The sequence below is a fragment of the Saccostrea echinata genome, unplaced genomic scaffold (assembly GCF_033153115.1).
Source record: "Saccostrea echinata isolate AGI-Se365-2 ecotype Australia unplaced genomic scaffold, CSIRO_AGI_Sech_v1 ptg000009l, whole genome shotgun sequence".
NCBI lineage: Eukaryota > Metazoa > Mollusca > Bivalvia > Ostreida > Ostreidae > Saccostrea > Saccostrea echinata.
The window spans coordinates 30,727,278-30,746,265 of NW_026889758.1; the positions used below are offsets into that span (position 1 = coordinate 30,727,278).

At 34.5% G+C, this 18,988-nt stretch overlaps 1 protein-coding gene across 1 annotated transcript; it reads right to left on the bottom strand.

Moving 5' to 3' along the window:
* Positions 1-13,152: 13,152 nt before the first annotated feature.
* On the bottom strand, positions 13,153-18,598 carry LOC133183580 (m7GpppN-mRNA hydrolase-like). The gene is made up of 9 exons (XM_061318520.1): positions 18,465-18,598; positions 18,210-18,361; positions 17,314-17,441; positions 17,072-17,170; positions 16,724-16,876; positions 15,305-15,414; positions 14,696-15,044; positions 14,027-14,144; positions 13,153-13,758 (listed from the first exon to the last, which is right to left on the bottom strand). The coding sequence occupies exons 1-9, from the start codon at positions 18,539-18,541 to the stop codon at positions 13,556-13,558; spliced, it is 1,389 nt and encodes a 462-aa protein (XP_061174504.1). The 5' UTR covers positions 18,542-18,598; the 3' UTR covers positions 13,153-13,555.
* Between the last annotated feature and the right edge of the window lie 390 nt (positions 18,599-18,988).

The following is an 18,988-nucleotide window of genomic DNA, read 5'->3' on the forward strand; positions in this document are numbered from 1 at the left end:
GTGTTTTCGATTCAATTCAATTAACAATAGTTATTTCATTTATATGTTAACTCGATATACTAGTATCCCAGTTAACTCGAAATAATGGACATCAAAGATTCTGCCACGTCTGCTTTTACTTAGATATTGATGTTAATGGCCAACTAACAACTAAACTATATGACAAACGGGATGACCTCAGCTTTTCCATCGTCAATTTTCCTTATTTATTTAGTAATATTCCACAATCACCTGCATATGGGTTACGTCTCCCAACCAATTCTATTCTCAAGAGCATGTTCTGAGAACGACCAGTTTCTAAACAGAAGCAAGCTATTGAGGAATAAGTTGTTGTATCAGGGTTTTCAAGTATGTCGTTTAAAGTTCTACAAATACAACCTATTGTTTGGTTGAACACCTCACTTGTTTCCCTTTAATTGTTAGGCTCTTTTTTTCCCCTTTTTTTTTTAACCATTTTATCTACGATTAATCCGTTCACCTGATCAATACACAGGATCACTGCTGGTGTGGCCGGTCGACAGAGGATGCTTACTCCCCAAGGCACCTGATCCCTCCACTGGTATTCTAGGGGCCTGTGTTTTTGCCCTGTTCACGATTGCGATTCTTTACTTGATTTCTGAGATTGCTCACGGTTCCTTACCTTTTACATCCCTTTCATCTTCACTTAGTGTCCTTATGTAAATTGAAACGGTAAATGAACTAATTTTACAGAATGTCTGCGTGTTTTACTAAGAAAATTACAACTGATATATAATATTTCGAATAATGCATTGTGAGATTACTTAGGATGTAACAGTGACCTCCAAAAATGTCCATCGCGTAGAGAACAGCAGTATTCTGATGGAATAACAGTGCTCTGCTAGCAAGTTTTACAAGATATTAGTTCTACAAGTGATTCCAACGTACCCTTTTTTTCTTAATAACTTTCACACTAAGGGTTTTATCTTTCCCTGTCATTTATTATTGCAAGACAAGGTTTAGGAACTGAAAGTGTTCGGTTTCTTATCATTGAGACTGACATCTTACATTGAGCATCGTGTTTATGTATCCCTATTGGAATGTATCGAAGATGCTCTATGATGAGATACAAAACCTGCCCTTTTGATTGTTTCTTATCAGGTTTTATTGCTGATGCACGGCGTGAATATCTCGAAAAGATTCCTATTATGTCTTATTGGTAACAAAGAGTGTGAAATATAATTACTCGACTGACAAATAGATCCTGATATCTGAATAACAAACGAGGGTTGTCCCAAAATTCGTAGACAGGTTCAATAATTAAAGTCATATATGGCGTATTTTTGATAAGTTCAGACTAACTAAAATTAAAAAGATCTTTCTATTTATTTTATTACTTTGTATAAAGATAGGACTTTCCTGTAAATTACACAATTTAAATCAATCGCGTTTCATAGATATTAGAAATTTAAAACAATAACCGATTTATTTACCGACTCCGCATTTAAATATCAGACACAGTTTAAAGTCAATTTAACTATAGAAACGTGGGGTTATTCAAGTTCAAAATCGGTGAAAATTTTAATTTGAACGTAAAAAACAAATATGATGCTCATCTGCACTCAATCTCTTATTTTAAATTTTTAGCTCAGATACGCCATATATAGCTTTAAGTTTCTCTTTGGTCGCTTAACTTTCTTTTCTTCTCATAGTAAAAGGCTATTAATATTTAATGTTCATGACTTTCAAGTTTCATAAGAATAACACAGATAAACACCATATTACAATTTTATGACCTAAATTGATATGTTTCGTATTATATACGTTTTGAAAGATGCGATGTTAGTAAAAATAATGGCTTAGATAGGTTAAAAAAATCACTTATTTCGAAGTGATGTCGATTGATTGATTGTTGTTTTACGTCCCAGTTGAAAATTTTTCACTCATAAGAGACGTCACCATATACAGGTGAGGAGCCTCAAATTTAGACTTGTACTCGGCACTCAGGGCCATTAAGCAGTGAGGGTCATTTATTGTGCCAACGCCTACATGTACCGTGACACGGGGTCTTGGTTTTTTTTAGGTCTCATCCGAAAAAAACTGTGACTTTCACTTCTAGTGCCGGGCGCTTAGCGAAGGAACAGTGACAACCAATGTTTACCTCTTAGGTTTGACCGAAGTGATGTCGAGATACATGCACTCAAGAACGTTTGTAAATAAAAATTTTCATCGAATATTTAATCTTGAAAAACTTTTATACCAGCATGTGACACATTTTGACGAGTAATTGAATCTTGCTGGACAGCCAACAATATTTTGCGTAGACTGACACCTGTTTGTAATCCTATTCACATACCTAAATTTTTTTCTGTAAGTGGTTTTGTCCTCGTGCTCAAGTATTGCTTTGTTTCAATATATGGCTAAAGCTGTTGAGATTGCCAAACTGTATTTCTTATTATCTTATTTTCTCTTCTTTTTTCCCCATGAGATATAGGGTTTTCGATTATGCAATTCCGCCATAACTATTGTAAAAAGGAAAGAAAAGTACATTTTTGTGACATTTTTGTATGTCAAAATACGCAAAGGTATAAAAGACCATATCACTTTAGATGTATATCCATAAAATATAGACTATCGCGGTGTCAGTAACACGTGGTCATTGCCTGTTCAGCTACCCAGTCGATGTTTGGTTGCGAAGGTGGCAGAGGATAGTTTCGAATAATGTAGGAAAACCTAAGGTTTTAATGCATATTTCGGGGTCGCCCGCTTGGCGCAGTGGTAAGAGCGTCTGCTCTTGAGTCGCGGAGTAAGAAGTAGCTCCTTACGTCGCGGGTTCGATCCACTGCGGGACGAGGAGACCGGTCCTTCGGATGAGACCGTATAAACCGAGGCCCCGTGTCGCAGAAGGTGTTGGCACGAAAAAGATCCATCACTGCTCAATGACCTTGAGTGCCGAGTATAGGTATAAATTTGCAGCCCTCCGCCGGCAAGTGCATGGTGACGTCTCCATTTGAGTGAAATATTCTCGAGAGGGACGTTAAACAACAAACAAACAAACAAATATATTTCGGGTAATTTAATAGGTAGAATAATTTATGTGTGAATTTGGAGGGAAGTAATGGTCTTGTACATTTTATTGATATATGACACTTAAGTGTCGATACTGCCGTTCATAGGATATGAATTGGAAAAACGAAACGTTCTACAGCCAAAAATCACTCATCCGGGATTTCCTCAGAAAAGCGGGGGTTCATGGTATGACATTTAGCTTAATTTAAAGGAAGACAATATCTTGCTGTTGACTGGTATGCAAAGACGTTGCTCTGCAATTTGTGTGGTAGCTCGGGCCTGGAAGCTGTTTCGGATCTGGTGAAATAGTGAAAATAGGTCAAATTTTCATTACATTTTGAGACTGTTCTTGTCATCATTCTGGCGCAATATGTGAGTTGCCCATCTTTTATTCCTAAAGGCTTCAAATTTCTTTAGGGACTAAAACATGCTATTATTACATCCCATTGATGTTAATGGATAAAAGCAATTTCAAAGATGTGTCAATTAAACAAGCCCCAGCCTTAGGGACTTGACCTGTGGGCACATAAATTTCATAATTTTTGTAGAGGCTCATTAAAAAATCATGATCACGAAACACTATTCCAACTAGAATGCAGTCATTTAGCTGGAGTAAGTTGATCCTTACGCTGTGGGTTGGAATCCCATTGGAAACCGGTCCTTCTGATGAGACCGTATAAACCAAGGTTCCGTAGACGATCTCTCACTGCTCAATGGCCGAGTACTTCCCTCCGCTGGAAATTGGTGGCGTTCCATTATTAATGAAATATTCTCGAATGGACGTAAAACAAACAGCCAATCTTTACCTATAGATGTTTTATATCAAAATTTGATGATATTGGTTCAACCGCTATAGAAAGTCAAAAGTTTACGAAGACGGCAGACGAAACCCTATATATATATATATATATATATATATATATATATATATATATATATATATATATATATATATATATATATATATATATATAAATATATATATATATAAATAGGTTACTACGGTGACCTAGGAAATCCATAAATAAATCTTCTGTAAACAGCAGACTATCAGATCTACTGTAGCGATAACAGACTTGTTCGATTTTAATCCTTGCAGAGATTTAGAATCCCCGCTTCTTTTTTACCTTCTGTTTTTACCTTATCGCATAGAAATGAATACAATTAAACACTGAATTAATGTAAACTGAAAGACGCTACCAACCCTACTGCATGGCTTCAATAAAAAAAGAAGAGATTATTGTTTTGGGATGAGACATTAATTTATTTAAGCAATCTTCCTTGATTATGTTACCTTTTGATCAATGAGTCCTCTAGGACCCACTGGAAAGTCGTAAACACGGTTGAATTACTGAACAATCACAGAGAAGCATTACATTCACTCATCAAACTTACATTTCTACGGAAAATTTTACTGTTTTGTCATAGAATCTATTGTTCACCATAAAATTTGCAATAAAGAAACAATACTTTCGTTTCAGCATTAAACAGGATATATGCACTTTTTATTATTGAATGAAAATGTCCGTATCACTTCATGTACGTCAAAAATCTTGTGTAGGTCATGGCAACCGAACCCTTCATAGGTATTGATGCAAACTTTAACATTTTGTTGTCAATTATCTAAACGAGTAATATGTATTGTTGTCTCAAGGTCATATCTCAAAACTCAGGGTCATTGGGCAGTGAGATACTGAGATCGTGTACCGATCTCTAGATTATACCTAATGAATTCAAACTAAAGTTTTTATGTTTTGTCGATTACCTAATGGTGTGTTATGAACATTCATATTTCAAAGGTCAAAACAACTCTGAACAGAAGATTAAAATAACTTCAATCCCTTACACATTGTTAATCAAAACATTACATATACGTCATAAAGAACCAAGTACTGTAAACATTTTTAATTCGCGAGAACTTTATTTTTGCGTTATAAAACACCAGTCACATTTCCAAAAACGACCGACGGTTTTTGAGGCAAAAATAGGATTCTTCGGGCGGCAGTCGACTGTTCATCGGCTGTTGTCTTGCCCGATTATGACCTCTTAATTTTTGTCAACTGAATCAGTTGCTAAATAGTCCGTCGACCGACCTTCCATCATCGTCCGACCAACGGCAGATAATTCATTAAGTTGGTCGTCGGTCGGTCGACATTTAATAGGGAATTGGGTTTTCGTAAATGTCAGCCGACGGTGAAAATCAAACTGCAGCTTAGCTAACGATGATCAGGTGACTGTTGGCCGACTTTAGTAGAATCATTTAATTTTTGAAAATTATCAATTAATGTGACTGCTCCGCATAGCCCGATACCAGTGTCGGCCGATCATGCTTTTCAGCCGACGATACGAGAAAAATTTGGTCGCCCGACCATCGGCTTAAATAACTCGAGACCGTCTGCTTGCGAAAATTTTGTTGTCGCGTACGTATAATTGTGCTCTTTAAGATTATATACAATAATAAGCGATATTCATGAAAATTTGTCTCGCAAATAATTATCTTACGAAAATAAGGCGTCCCAAATATTATGTGACCTACAGTACATGTTCCTAGCATCTTGGGAAATATATTCTGATCTATGAATTCTTGAATAGGCATTTTAAAACTATATTTACTGTATATTTACTAAAAACTACTTTCTGTGTAAGAATTATTTTAGGAATGACTCTAATTCTTGGCCAAATTATTCGAGTATAACCTGGTTTGGGTCAGTTTACGCTTTATAATCCGCGAAGCGGATTATAAAACAGCGTAAACTGACCCAAACCAGGTTATACTCGAATAATTTGGCCAAGAATTAGAGTCATTCCTTATAATTTAATTTTAAAATCATTAAATAAATATGGGTGTAAAATTTCGTTGCTTTTTATTACTTCAAATTTGCCGCTCAATAATACAACCGTAGTAACGGAAGTAACGGAAGTGATGGGAAGCGAGGGGAGGTAAAAACTGATACATAGGCCTAGCAGCTTGTTTACATGTGGTAAGATCGAATTATTGTTTGAAGTTAAAGGTATATTTATTAAATCTGGAATTTTCCATGAATCCCGAGGACTGGAAATGAGAGGATTGTATGCATACAGATGATTCAGCTGGTTGTCAGGGGGGTGTGTCCCCATACCAAACCAGGTTATACAGAAATAATTTGTGTTCCTTTTTGGATATTAACCAATCAGAGGCTAGAATACAAACAAAATTAAATTATAGATATTTAACAAAAAAGATTGTGAGCATGCAAAAAATGAAACGCTACCTCCAGGCCCGTAGCTACGGTTTTAAAAGGGGGAACCTCCCAAAAAAGTCGGACAAGAAAAATAAAACTAAACTGTCCAAAATCATATTTCAGGGGTTGGGAATTGGGTGGGGTGGGGTGGAGGGGGTTGGGGGAGTTCGAGCTTCTCTTAGTTGTTTCGGCTTCCTCCGCCCCCGCCCCCCCCTCTCCTGCTTTCTACGGGCCTGCCCTCAGCTGTCTTAAACATGTAATCAAAGAAAACAAGGCTGACATGGACACATTCTATCTGTTTAAGTAAAGCAAAGTATTACACCAAATTAATGTTCTTCTAGAATGCATCCCTTGTTATAACCCCCATGAAAGTTCAGTTCGATTAGAATTTAAGGTTTCTTTGGAATGACTTGCTCCAAGAACTTAAACTGTTCAGCCACTAGAAAATGCAAGTCAGAACCAGCATCATTAGCATATTAGCATAATTGGTAGTGTCCATCTCTAGATGTATCACCCATGCTAGTTGATTCACCATATTTGGCTTATAATTACTTAGGAAAAGACTTTCTCAAAAAACCTTTAACCTGGTCATTTGTACGAAAAATGTAAGTCAGATCCGGTAGTGTGCATCCCTAGATGCATCATTCATGAATTTTTGGTCACCATAAGGCTTATATACTAGTAGTTACTTGAAAATGGACCTGCTCCAAAAACTTTTACTTCTTCATTCATCCAGAAAGAATAATCAGATCAGCATCCGAAGCAAGTCTGGAAGCAAGCAAATGTGCATCCCTATATTCATCATCCTTCCAGAGTTTAATTATCAAAGGACATGTAGTCACTTTGAAGTAGACCTTCCTACAACGTAAACCTGCCCCAAAAACATTAATCTGATCATTCTTGTGGGAAATATTGGCATCCAAAACCTGACTGGTACAATAAAACATACTGGTTGCATAATTCATGCAACTTTGATCAAGATAGGGCTGAGTTATTTAAAAAATTTAGCATAAGCCCCCCCCCCCCGGACTTCGTCGAGGTGAGCTGATAAAACTTAAGACGAAGCTACTTCTTTTCAAAAACGATTGAATGAACATCAACAGCCATGCAATACAGGTCAGTGACACTTCTTCAACGGAGAATAGATATAAGTATTTCATCTACATGATTCAAGCTGTTAGTAAATGACGTTCTTTCGAGTTTCTGTCAATCGTCTTCTTTCATATTACATGTATACCCCATATCATGTTAGACCCTTTATTCAGTCCTTGAAGGAATACTAATGTAACAGCTTTACTATCAGATTTGTATGACAAATTGAATTTATCTGTCTTGATGATTGAGCTTTCTGAGATTTCATGAGAGACGAAATAAATGATCTTTATAGGAAATGATATACAGCACGTAAAGTAAGTCTAACAATTAATGGAAGTTTCAAATGCAAAAGACAACAGAAAATAGCACAAATACTAATTTGACGAATGTTGTCTATAGTAAAAGAAAAACTAGCTGCCGAACTTAGTTCTCTGGTTTAGATAGTCAGAGAAGCTCTCTTGAACAGATTACCATACTTGTATTTTAAAAAAATCATCACATAGCAAATATAGATATATGTAGTTTTCTACAACGGCATATTCAAGATGTGGTGTTAATCAGATGTGGGCATTTATAAAAACTCCAAGGAACTTTGGGGAAAATTGAAAGCACAACATTTTACCAGATCAGAAGTATCAAAACGAATAATTCTAATGATTCTGCACACAAGTACTCCAAGGTTGATATTAAAAAGATGCTTGAGTTTCTCTTTAACAATATATCTGTAGTTTTCAGCGACCAATTCTTTCAACAATCTGTTGGAATTCCCATGGGTACTAATTCTGCACGTTTATTAAGATTTCTTTGTATTAATATGAATCAAAATTTATTCAAAAACTTAGCCTTTAAGAAATTATTTGGTGTAGATTTCAATTCGATATGTAGCCATCAACATTGTTTTATCAATTAACAAAATTATATATATTCCTACGTTAATTCGATATATCCCATTGAACTCGAAATATAATAAAAGACACCGCAGAGTCTAACAGATCTTTTTCATATCTGGGTGTTTTATAAGAGAAAGAGACTGATGGCAAATTGACAACTAAGCTTTATGATAAAGGTGATGACTTCAACTTTTCTTCCAGGCGCGGATCCAGGAATTTTTTCCGGGGGGGGGGGGGGGGTCCACCCCAGTCAAAAACAATTTCCAACCCAGTAATTTCTTGACAAGCAAAAAAAATTAATAATAAATAAATAAAAATAATAAGAAAAAAATAAATTCCCTTCCCAAACTTATAAAACCCAGAAAATCTCTTGACAAACCAAAAAAAAGCAAAAAAGAAAAAAAGAAAGGAAAAAAAAGTAAAATCCATTTCCCAAAACGTAAAAAAAAAAATCTATTTAGTGGTGCTGATGGTCCACGTTTTCGGGGGGGGGGGGGGGTCCAAAGTCATTTTTCATTTGCTTCAGTATATACTTTTAATAACTCTGCAAATTTCAGGGGGGTGCAGACCCCCCCCCCCCCTTTCTAAATTTGCGCATGACTTCGCATACTTCTGTAGCAATATACCATTATCAGCTTCATGTTGAGTTTCTGTCTCCCAGTTGGTTCAATACGCAAGAAGCTGTTCTACCTAAAAACAAGGCAGGCTATTGACAAATAAGTTGATTATTCAGTGGGATATCAACAATCTTGTTTAAAGCCAAAATTTTGCAAATTCTATGTTAAATACAATATGACATTGTTTGCAAATACCGTATAGCGAGTTTATTTAGCGGGGTGCTAATTTTGGATTATTTTAGCGTTTGGTAGCCTGCTAAAATTTCATTCGATAAAATATTCAGTATTCTTTTTCGTTCTTTTGCAAAGTGTTGGAATCCTTTGTCCTAAAACAAATTACACCAAAATTAATGGCATACCTTTAAGCAAGCAAAACGCCAAATTATACACTTGCAAAGGAGACCCGCTATACGTTACAATCTGTCATCTAGGTCAATTGTTGAGTGACGTTTTTCATACAAATTTTTAGGCGATTATTTTCACCACCAAATTTCAAAAGAAAAAATTGTCACCTATCTTTAAGTTTATACAGGTGAAGATATACATGTATCAATCTTAAACTCTTGATGATCCTTAACCTCATAGTGTTAGATTTACATGTATTTATCTACAAAGATAGTTGTAAAATTCAAAAAGAGGTCACTGTGACCTACTTTTGATTCAACATATCCCAGGGCACAAAGGCATATCACATGACAAGGTTTGATTATCCTTGCCCTCTTAGTATTCAAGCTTGAAATAGATTTGACAATCAGTAGTGATAAATTTCAAAAAAGTACGACACTTTAATGTACTCTTGGGTTGACACACCCTTGGAACCCAAGACTAATTGATTGTCTATAGTTTTATGACCTTACGTGTCACAGTATTACCATTAATATGTTTTTGTAAGGATTTCAGAGTGATAAGCTGTAAAATTCTGAAGGTAGGTCACTGACCTTTTATCAGGTTGGCATACATGTACCCTGAGGCACCAAGATAACCTAACAGAACAACCTAACAACAAAGCTTTATGATAAACGTGATGACTTCAATTTTTAAATTGTCATCTTCCCTTACTTATGTAGCAATATACCCTTATGACCTGCATATGGGGTTTTTGTCTCCCAGTTGATTCGAGACGCAAGAGCATACTCTAAGTATGAACAATTTCTAAAACGAGGCAAGCTATTGACGAACAAGTTGATGAAACAAGGATATCAACAGTCTCGTTTGAAATCATCTTTAGTTTTATGGTCGATACAATGACCTTATCAGCAAATACAACCTATCATTAAGTAAAATGCTAACTGTCCTTTTTCATACTAATTGTTAGGCCATTACATGTATTTACACACAGAATTGTCTGCAGATTTTTCCATTCTCCACATAATGATAAGGGGCACACGGCGGGTGTGACAGGTCGGCAGGGGATACTCACTCCTCCATAGCACCTGATCCCACCTCTGATGTTTTTGGAGGTCCGTGTTTGCTCTGCTCCCAATTTGTATTGTCTAAATGGACTTTGAGCTTGAATACTGTTCGTTATCTCCATATTTCATGCATATTTCATGCATCAACTGACAAGGTTAACTTACTCCAAATGTCTTAGTATTTAATATTTTGCTATAAAGTTCCAAATTTAGATAATATTTAGTAGTCTAAATTCATAGAGTAGATCACTGTGAACTACTATTGATTGTCACACACTGAGGCCCTAGGATGCATGAAATGACAAGTTTTGATGATCCTAGGCATTACCCATGGCCCTTAATGGTCACCTAAGTACTAGTATTTTTCACGCTAGGACAAAATTGGGTCCTCATGGAACTGGCTTTTAGATTTATATCATATACACTTTACAGTCCGATGAGAACTCATTATTAGTTATCATATTTAAATTATGCAGTTCCCCCTATAATTTCATGAGTAAATGAAATAAAGAACATTATATAAAATATCTCGATATATGACAACCCCATGCAAACAATTAAATTTTAAAGATTTTTTCCTATTTTTTCATTCATCTCCAATTGTGACCCCACCCTCCCCAAGCACCATGATTAGAATAAACTCAAAATCTGCATTACCTGAGGATATGGTATATCATGATCCTGCTGTTCTCAAGAAGAATTTTTCTTACATATTCCTGAAAAATTTTATCTCTTGTTTTGGCCCTAACCTTATCCCAGAGGCCAGGATTTGAACAAACTTAAATCTGCACTACATAAGGATGCTTCCATATTATACATGACTAATTATAGCTCTGCTGTTCTTAAGAAAAATTTTTAACGTTTTTTTCCTATAAATTCCTGAATAAAAATTTGATCCCTAATTGTGGCCCCATTTCTGTTGGGAGTATGATTGGGAAAAAATGAATCTGTCCTACCTGATGATCCTTGCATATTCATATGCCTAATCATGGCCCTGCTGTTCTTGAGAAGAAGATTTCTGAATTATTATCCTAGTACATTTATTCTTTATAAAATCTTATCTCTTATTGTGGCCCCATCGTAAACCCAGGGGCCCTGACTTAAACAAACTTGAATCTGTACAACCATCCATAAAGATGCTTACATATTAATATGTCTTATCAAAGACCTATTGTTCTTGAGAGGCTATTTCCATGTAAGCTTTGAACCTCTTCTGCTGCCCCATCCTACACTTGAGGGTCATGATTTAAGCAAACTTGAAACTACAACACATTAGGATGCTTCCATACCAATATGATTAATCATGCCTCTGCTGCTCTTGAGATTTTTCCCATACATATTCCTATGTAACTTTGATTGCCCATTGTGGCCCCACCCTACATTCAGGGATCATGATTTGAAGAAACTGAATCTACACTACCTGAGCCCTAGCCCTTGGGTCATGATTTGAACAAACTTGAATCTACACTATGTAGTGAAGCTTTCACATAAGTTAACTTTCATCTTTTCTGGTTATTGAGATGAAGATTTTTAGAAGATGCCATTAAATTATCACTAATTCTTAATTATCTCCCTTAGAAAGAGGACTTGGCCCTTCATTTGCACAAACTTAAATCCCCTTCACCCAATGATGCTTTCTGACAAGTTTGGTTGAAATTTTGGTTGAAATTGGCCCAGTAGTTCTTTCAAAGAAGTCAAAATGTGAAAAGTTTACTCAGACAACAGACAGATGCTGGACACCCTTCAATAAGAAAAGCTCACTTGAGCCTTTGGCTCAGGTAAACTTAAAATATCTAATTTGACATGAAATTTATAACCAAAGGCAACAGATATAGAAGGTCAGACAGACAGACCAAGAGACAGAGTCCACAAACAATATTTTCCCTCCTTTTTTCAACATCAAGGGCATAAACTTTTGGTTTATCACTTGACAATTCTGGTTTCCCAATATAACCCTCTTGGGGCTTTTATTAATTTTGCAGTGAAAAGTTGAATTTATCCATTTGAGGAGGCTGTTTTAGAATTACTCCCTATGGTTTACTTTGCCAATTAAGCAGTGAATTTCAATCATTGAAATGGAATTTCAATAAATTGCTTCCTGCCACCTCTTATTAAAAGCCCTGCCTCTTCTTTCGTTGTCCTCCGCTTTTGCCTTCATCTGTCCATCTGTCACAAAAATGTTAACCTTGGTCATAACTTTTGAATGAGAAGAGATAGGGCTTTCATATTTCACATGTACATTACTGGTGACAAGACCTTTCCAAATATGCTATGATGTTTGACCCCATGACCTTGACTTTGACCTTCTTTTCAAAAATTTTAATATCGCTTTAATTGGTCATAACTTTTGAAAGAGAAAAGATAGGGCTTTCATATTACACATGTATATTACCTGTTACAAGACCTTTCTAAATATAGTATGATTTTTGACCCTGTGAGCTTGACCATGACATTTGACCTACTTTTAAAAAAATGTTATTTTTCCATATAACTTTTGATTGAGAAGAGATAGGGCTTTCATATTTGACATGTGGATTACCTGTGACAAGATGTTTCTGAGCATTCTCTGATTTTTGACCCCTTGACCTTGACCTTCATGTTTGACCTAATTTTCAAAAAAATTAACTTTGGTGATTACTTTTGAATGACATATGATAGGGCGTTCATATTTGACACAATATCCCATAAATAATGGCATCTCACCCACTAAGACACCGAAAGTAGGGGACCACAATTCTTTGAATTTGCTTGTTTCAATTTGTTTTCAATTGTAAATTGAGAATGGACATGTTAACTATGGTATAAACACAGTTCTGTTTCATTGTACAAATAAATAATCACATCAATGTTTTTTTTAAAGATTTATATCAAGAAAGTACACCTTTCAAAAACTTAATAAATAAAAGTATAAAAAAAAAAAAAGGTTTTTAAAAAACAAGAATTTTTTCTTGATTAGCTTAGTTCTCAAAGTTGGATGGAAAAGTTCATACTGATACATGTACATTACAAATTCTTTGTTCCCCTTACAAAAGATACGAGCAAAAATTCAGTTGAACCTTGTAAGAAATTCTTGTAGAGTTTCTTTCAACATCAACATCAGAGTCAAGAGCAGAACTCCTGCCTAGTTTCTGTGATGTAATGAATCTTCAGCCATAGCCACTCCTAATTGCAGCATAATTTCATGCCATTGAAGTGCACTTCAACATATCCTTGGAAAACTCTCAACACATAAGAATTCAAATATCTGATGAAAGCATAAAAATATGCTGTTTCTACATAAAATGTATATACATCTAAGGCAGACATGCCATGATAGCATCCACGTCCAGATGGAAATTTAGCCATGTTTCTGATCCTAGTCCATCAGGGTCTGTTATCTTTTTATACTTTCTTTGTCTCTGTTGAACAGATTTATTTTCTTCAATCACATTTCCTGCTTGGGAAGATTTTGATGCACTATTGTTAAAATTTGATTGTCTAGGACCTTGGTAGCTACCTGAGAAAAAAAGATTAATATTGAAATTAATATCCAATTAAGACAACCTTTAAATGGTACTAAAAAGATGCATCAATACAAATATCAACATGTATATGAGTTACCATTTGTGTTGTCCTGATTTAGATATACATTTATCAATGACTTGAAAAGTAATTGCACACATCATAATCAGCTTCAAAAGCTCAAATGATTGAGACCAGTTTACAGATGCTAGTCTTTCTCTTTTTGTGACTTTTACATGTATCTTTTTAATAATTCACTGTACCTGGACTATTGAAATAGCTGCCTAAATTTCTTTTTGACTGGCCTCCAGATGGAGTATTTTGACCTTGGGGACTCTGTAGTAAACTGGGCTGTGTACCAGTCACAGTACCATCACGATTCTAATTAAAATTCATTTAATATAGATTATCAACGTATATAAACAAGTTTTACAGCACTAAAATTTTACATACTGTATACAAGGTTATTTTTGCCCTGTGTTATCTTCGCCCTTTCACACTTGCAAACAATTTATCACCATTTTAAATTCGTCCAGTCATAATTTAAGAAATTATACTGCCTTTTTTAAATTCGCCTTTTTTTTTAAATTGCTGAACTTTGAATAGGGCAAAAGCGGCAAAAATAAAACAGGGTTGAAAATTTCCTGTATACAGTATCACTTTCCAGTTTTTTCTCTCAGTATTCAAAGTCTTAACTTTTTCCTTTCATCATTATGTTTAATAAAGTTCTTTAAATAAAAAGTATTTTATTTAGTGGATCAGAACAAACTCGCCCTTTCCAGTCACAAATTACTGATAGGATTGAGTTGGTGTGATTGATATTTACATGTAGTAAATAACAATCAATACACTGAAGTTACAAATGTACACAATGAACATAAAAAAGAATGGAATTAATAAAAATTTTCCATAAAACTTTTTAATATACAAACCAAGATAGAATACTGTTGTTTTTTAGGTTTAGGTGATTTGTTCTCTATCCCTTGTGTTTTTCCCGCTTCCTTCCGTGGAGAATCAGAACGTTGTTTCTTTTCCTTGTATTGCATATATTCCTGGAATTCATTTTGATTCTGCTGAGCAAAATACTGCTGCAGTTTCTGCTTTTGTTTGTCTCTTTGAGTGGCCCTGCCTTCACTAAATTGTCTTGTATTCCCTTCTGGTTGGTCTCTCATTTTCATTTGTTTAGGCACCGATATATTGCCTCCCTTTACATCAAGTTCAGCATCCATGATGTTGAAATGAGCGTGTCCTGATTTTTTAGATATCCATTTCCTAAGTGGTCTAAGAAGCAAAAACTAAAATATGACCCCTGCATACTTATTAGATGCTTAGAGTTATTTTCTGTAATTACTTAAAAACTCACTTAAGAATTTTCCTGTAATTTCTCATTGTGACAAGTGATCATGCATGCAACAATAATTAACACACAAAGTTTGGTTGCTATGCACTTCTATTGCATTTGAGAAATCAAATTATTTTATAATGCTAGAACTTGTTCATTTTCCCATAGGAAAAAAATTTATAAGTGTGAAATAGTTTACTTGATGAAAGGGATAACCATGAAGAAGTTATTGGGATTCATGTCTAAGGATTTGGGTGTTTGGTCCCGTCTGTGAGCTGGCAAGACATCTACAGGAAACCATTGAAGACTCTAAAAAAATCAAAATATTCATAAACCAGTTCCCCATGCTGGGTTACATTTATACAGCTATTTGGGAAACAGTAGTTTTTAGATACTGTAAATATACATAAATTTCCTCACTTAAAATTTAGCACAATCTCCCTATTTAACTGATTAGTGAAATCATAAATTAGCACACTTGAGTGTTTAAAATGATGCGAATTAGTGTGTACTTGAACTAGCAGACAAGAGGAAGCAAGAAATGCACTAAAATATAATTACATGTACAACTAAAATAAATATCTTTACAGTATTGTTGAAGCCAAAGGTCCTAGACAATGTCAAAAATATGGCACAGATGGGATGCTTTCAATTAATTCAGAATTTAGTATGAAGTTTTAGGAAAAAATTATAAATTTACAATATACTAAAGAAGATTCACATGCACATTATGGAAATATTAGTTAAAGGTCAAATATGATTTGATTTTGATAAATTAACAAAGTTCAGTACATGTACATCATCTGGTTTTACAGAAGGATGGAAGATGACTGCACCTATCATTTGCTCTCTATCTCTTAAGGCTATTGTAAATCACTTTTTATTTGCGAGAACTTTATTTTCACGTAATTACGTGAGACTGTCTGCTCACAAAAATTTCATTTTTGCATATAATTTTAATAGCATAGCTTATATAGAGCAGTAACCATAATTTTTGAAAATTTTGTTCCGCTTATAAGTACCAAGTACCTCTCTCACAAAAATAAGGTCTCACAAAAATTTGGTGGTCTATAAATTTAGTTTTCTTTAACAGGGATTAACAGAAAAACACTCTTACATCAAAAGTACTAACAAAAACTTTACAAAATTACAAAATATGTCCCTTAAGATCTCAAAAAAAAAACAGGTGGACTATATAATCAGGCATCAAAGTGTCAGCTTGATTTATTTGATACAGTTGAATCCATCATGGAAGATACACTGTACATCAGCTAACAAGATTTTATGATTTGAAGCTTCACTGTCTGCAGGATATGATTTGAACATGTTTTGAACATATCCATGTATAGCCTTAAAATCCCAAACTGGGTCACTGTGACCTCCTTTTTGATTGTGAAACATCTTCCCTTAAAGGCACACAAAGTGACTGAGTTTAATGATCCTAGGCCTCACAAAAAGATATGACCAATACATGAAAGTGCCTTCACTTGAGAGACAGATACACTCTAGATGGAAAGACAAACAGGAAATCCCACACCATGCAGTCTGTCAAAAGACAAGTGTACATTTTCAAAATATTCTATTAGCAATATTACTCTTAATCAGGAAATAAAAATACCTTGATTTCTTTTCTTGTTTTTGGTTGAAATTTAGTGTCTAGCCCCACTCCAGTAATGATATACAATCTAGACAGCTGGTCATTAAAAAAATTCTCTATAAACTCATTCTTGTCTATCAGTGGAGTGATATCAAAACCAGTTTCTTCATATACCTATAAAAAAAAATACACTGTACATGTAGATACAACCCATTTATTTATAGTCATCTTACTGATCTGATGAAATGAAAAGATTGTATTTAAATGTAGGTATAAAAATAATTGGCAATGCTTTCTCATTCAAATTATGAACCATGGAAAATAACTCTTGTTTTAAAAAAAGGAAATGAAAAGATTTTTCTTATTTACCTCTCTTATAGCACAGTCATGTGGAGACTCATTCTCATTTACTTTGCCTTTAGGGAATCCCCAACTGCTTTTTGTCCAGAATCCCTGGGCAAGCAAACACTAGAAAAAATACAAATTTTACAATTAAATGATAAATGTGTAATATTTCATTTAATTTCTACTGCAGATGTAAAATTCCCTCCATCAGCAATAAAGATATATACACATGTACTATTTCTTGTAAAATATTGTTGGCTACCTACGTATTTCATCTCTGGATCTAGCAGAATTCCTCCATATGTTGGCACACTCATTTTATAACTCTTCCAATTGTCCAGGATTTTGTCCACTTCTCCAGCATGTCCACTTAGAAATGGACAATGTTTGAAAAGTAAAAAGTTAAGGTTAAAACATGTCTTAAGATTTCTCCTAAAGTTAAGACATTGCAAGACCTGTCCAAAGATGAACTTAAGAGGCTTTTTTTTAGACATTCCTTCACTTCTTATCATCAATAGCCTATCCTGATAGTACCTCAGAGTTCCTCTCAGATACAGATGCTAGTTTGACAGGATTAGGTGCTGCTCTATCTCAAGTACAAAATGGTGAGGAGAAATTACTGCAAGTAGGACTTTGAATAAATCCCAAGTCAGATATTATCACTTATAAGGAGTTGTTGGCAGTAGTTAATTTAGTGCCATGATCAGGATGTGACAGGTGAAAGACCTGCCAGAGAAGAGCCTGGGTTGGTGTCTTTGGGGGAAACTGAAGACCTTTAAGGAGAGAGGAATGTGGCGGTCAGATAGTTTTGATCGCAAGTGGCCAGACAGCTCAGTTGGTAGACCACCTGACTGGAGATTCAGGGGGCCCGGGTTTGAATCCCGGTCTGGTCCATTGCATTTTTCTCCTGTTTTATATATATATATATATATATATATATATATATATATATATATATATATATATATATATATATATATATATTATTGATACCATCTTTGCAAACCAATGACTTTCGGTCACCTATATGCTCCCTGCTTGTAGACCAAAAACTCTTGGATTGAGAAGATGTATTTTAAATTATACCCATGTCCTTTAGATTTAATTCACGACTGTTTCATAATTAGAATAAAGATTATACATATAAAATTAGTAAGGATATTCTGTGCCGAGAAATCTTTAATTCCACATGTTCTGAGCTCTGGATTTTCGGCACAATAAAAGTCCAAATAAAACCAATGAGCCAGCTCTATCTGAAAGAACACTCGGATCAAATCCTGTCTTTCTTCATCTGGGATATTTATAATGAATCGACTGGAAGAAAATAATATCTTAGTATAATACATAAAACATCAAAGTATCTGAGAAAGTGGTTCAAGAATTCGAGGAAATTCGAAATATAAGCAAAATTGCTAACCTGCATAAATCATCAAGGACATATGTTGGAATAGGAAAAGACCCTTGTGACTGCGTATTGACTGTCTTTACATCCATCTCATAAAATCTTAAATACAGAGATATTTGAATAAAACAACATATTATTTTATGATGTTTTTTTCCAATTTTGTTTTTACCGGAAGTTAAATACAGAAGTGACTAATCAACCGATATAGCCGTATAGGTCATCCTATTTATATATGCTAGGGATAATCGAATAATAATAATTTTTAAAAGCATCAAATCAAAAGTATACTTTGATATCTCATCTAATTAATCTTTTAAATATTTTTACTCTAAAATATATTTTAGTCTATTGTATAATAAGCTTGGTATTAAAATAAATTTGTTTACTGATTAAAACTTCAGTTTTTAGCTGAAGGTATTGTTTTTATTGGCCATAATTTTATGCTACATCTTGACATGTGATGAACCTACAAATTAATCACTGCAATATTGTGATTATCCATATCTCTCCTTTAGTCTTGCGACTGTAATGATTTT

What these genes read in the sequence shown, in the direction of transcription:
- LOC133183580 (XM_061318520.1), bottom strand. Translation starts at nt 18,541, where the DNA reads ATGGATGTAAAGACAGTCAATACGCAGTCACAAGGGTCTTTTCCTATT. An exon ending in TAGATCCAGAGATGAAATAC is followed by an intron (nt 17,171 to 17,313) that starts GTAGGTAGCCAA and finishes TATTTTTTCTAG; the next exon opens with TGTTTGCTTGCCCAGGGATT. An exon ending in CAGCTATTTCAATAGTCCAG is followed by an intron (nt 13,759 to 14,026) that starts GTACAGTGAATT and finishes TTTTTTTCTCAG; the next exon opens with GTAGCTACCAAGGTCCTAGA.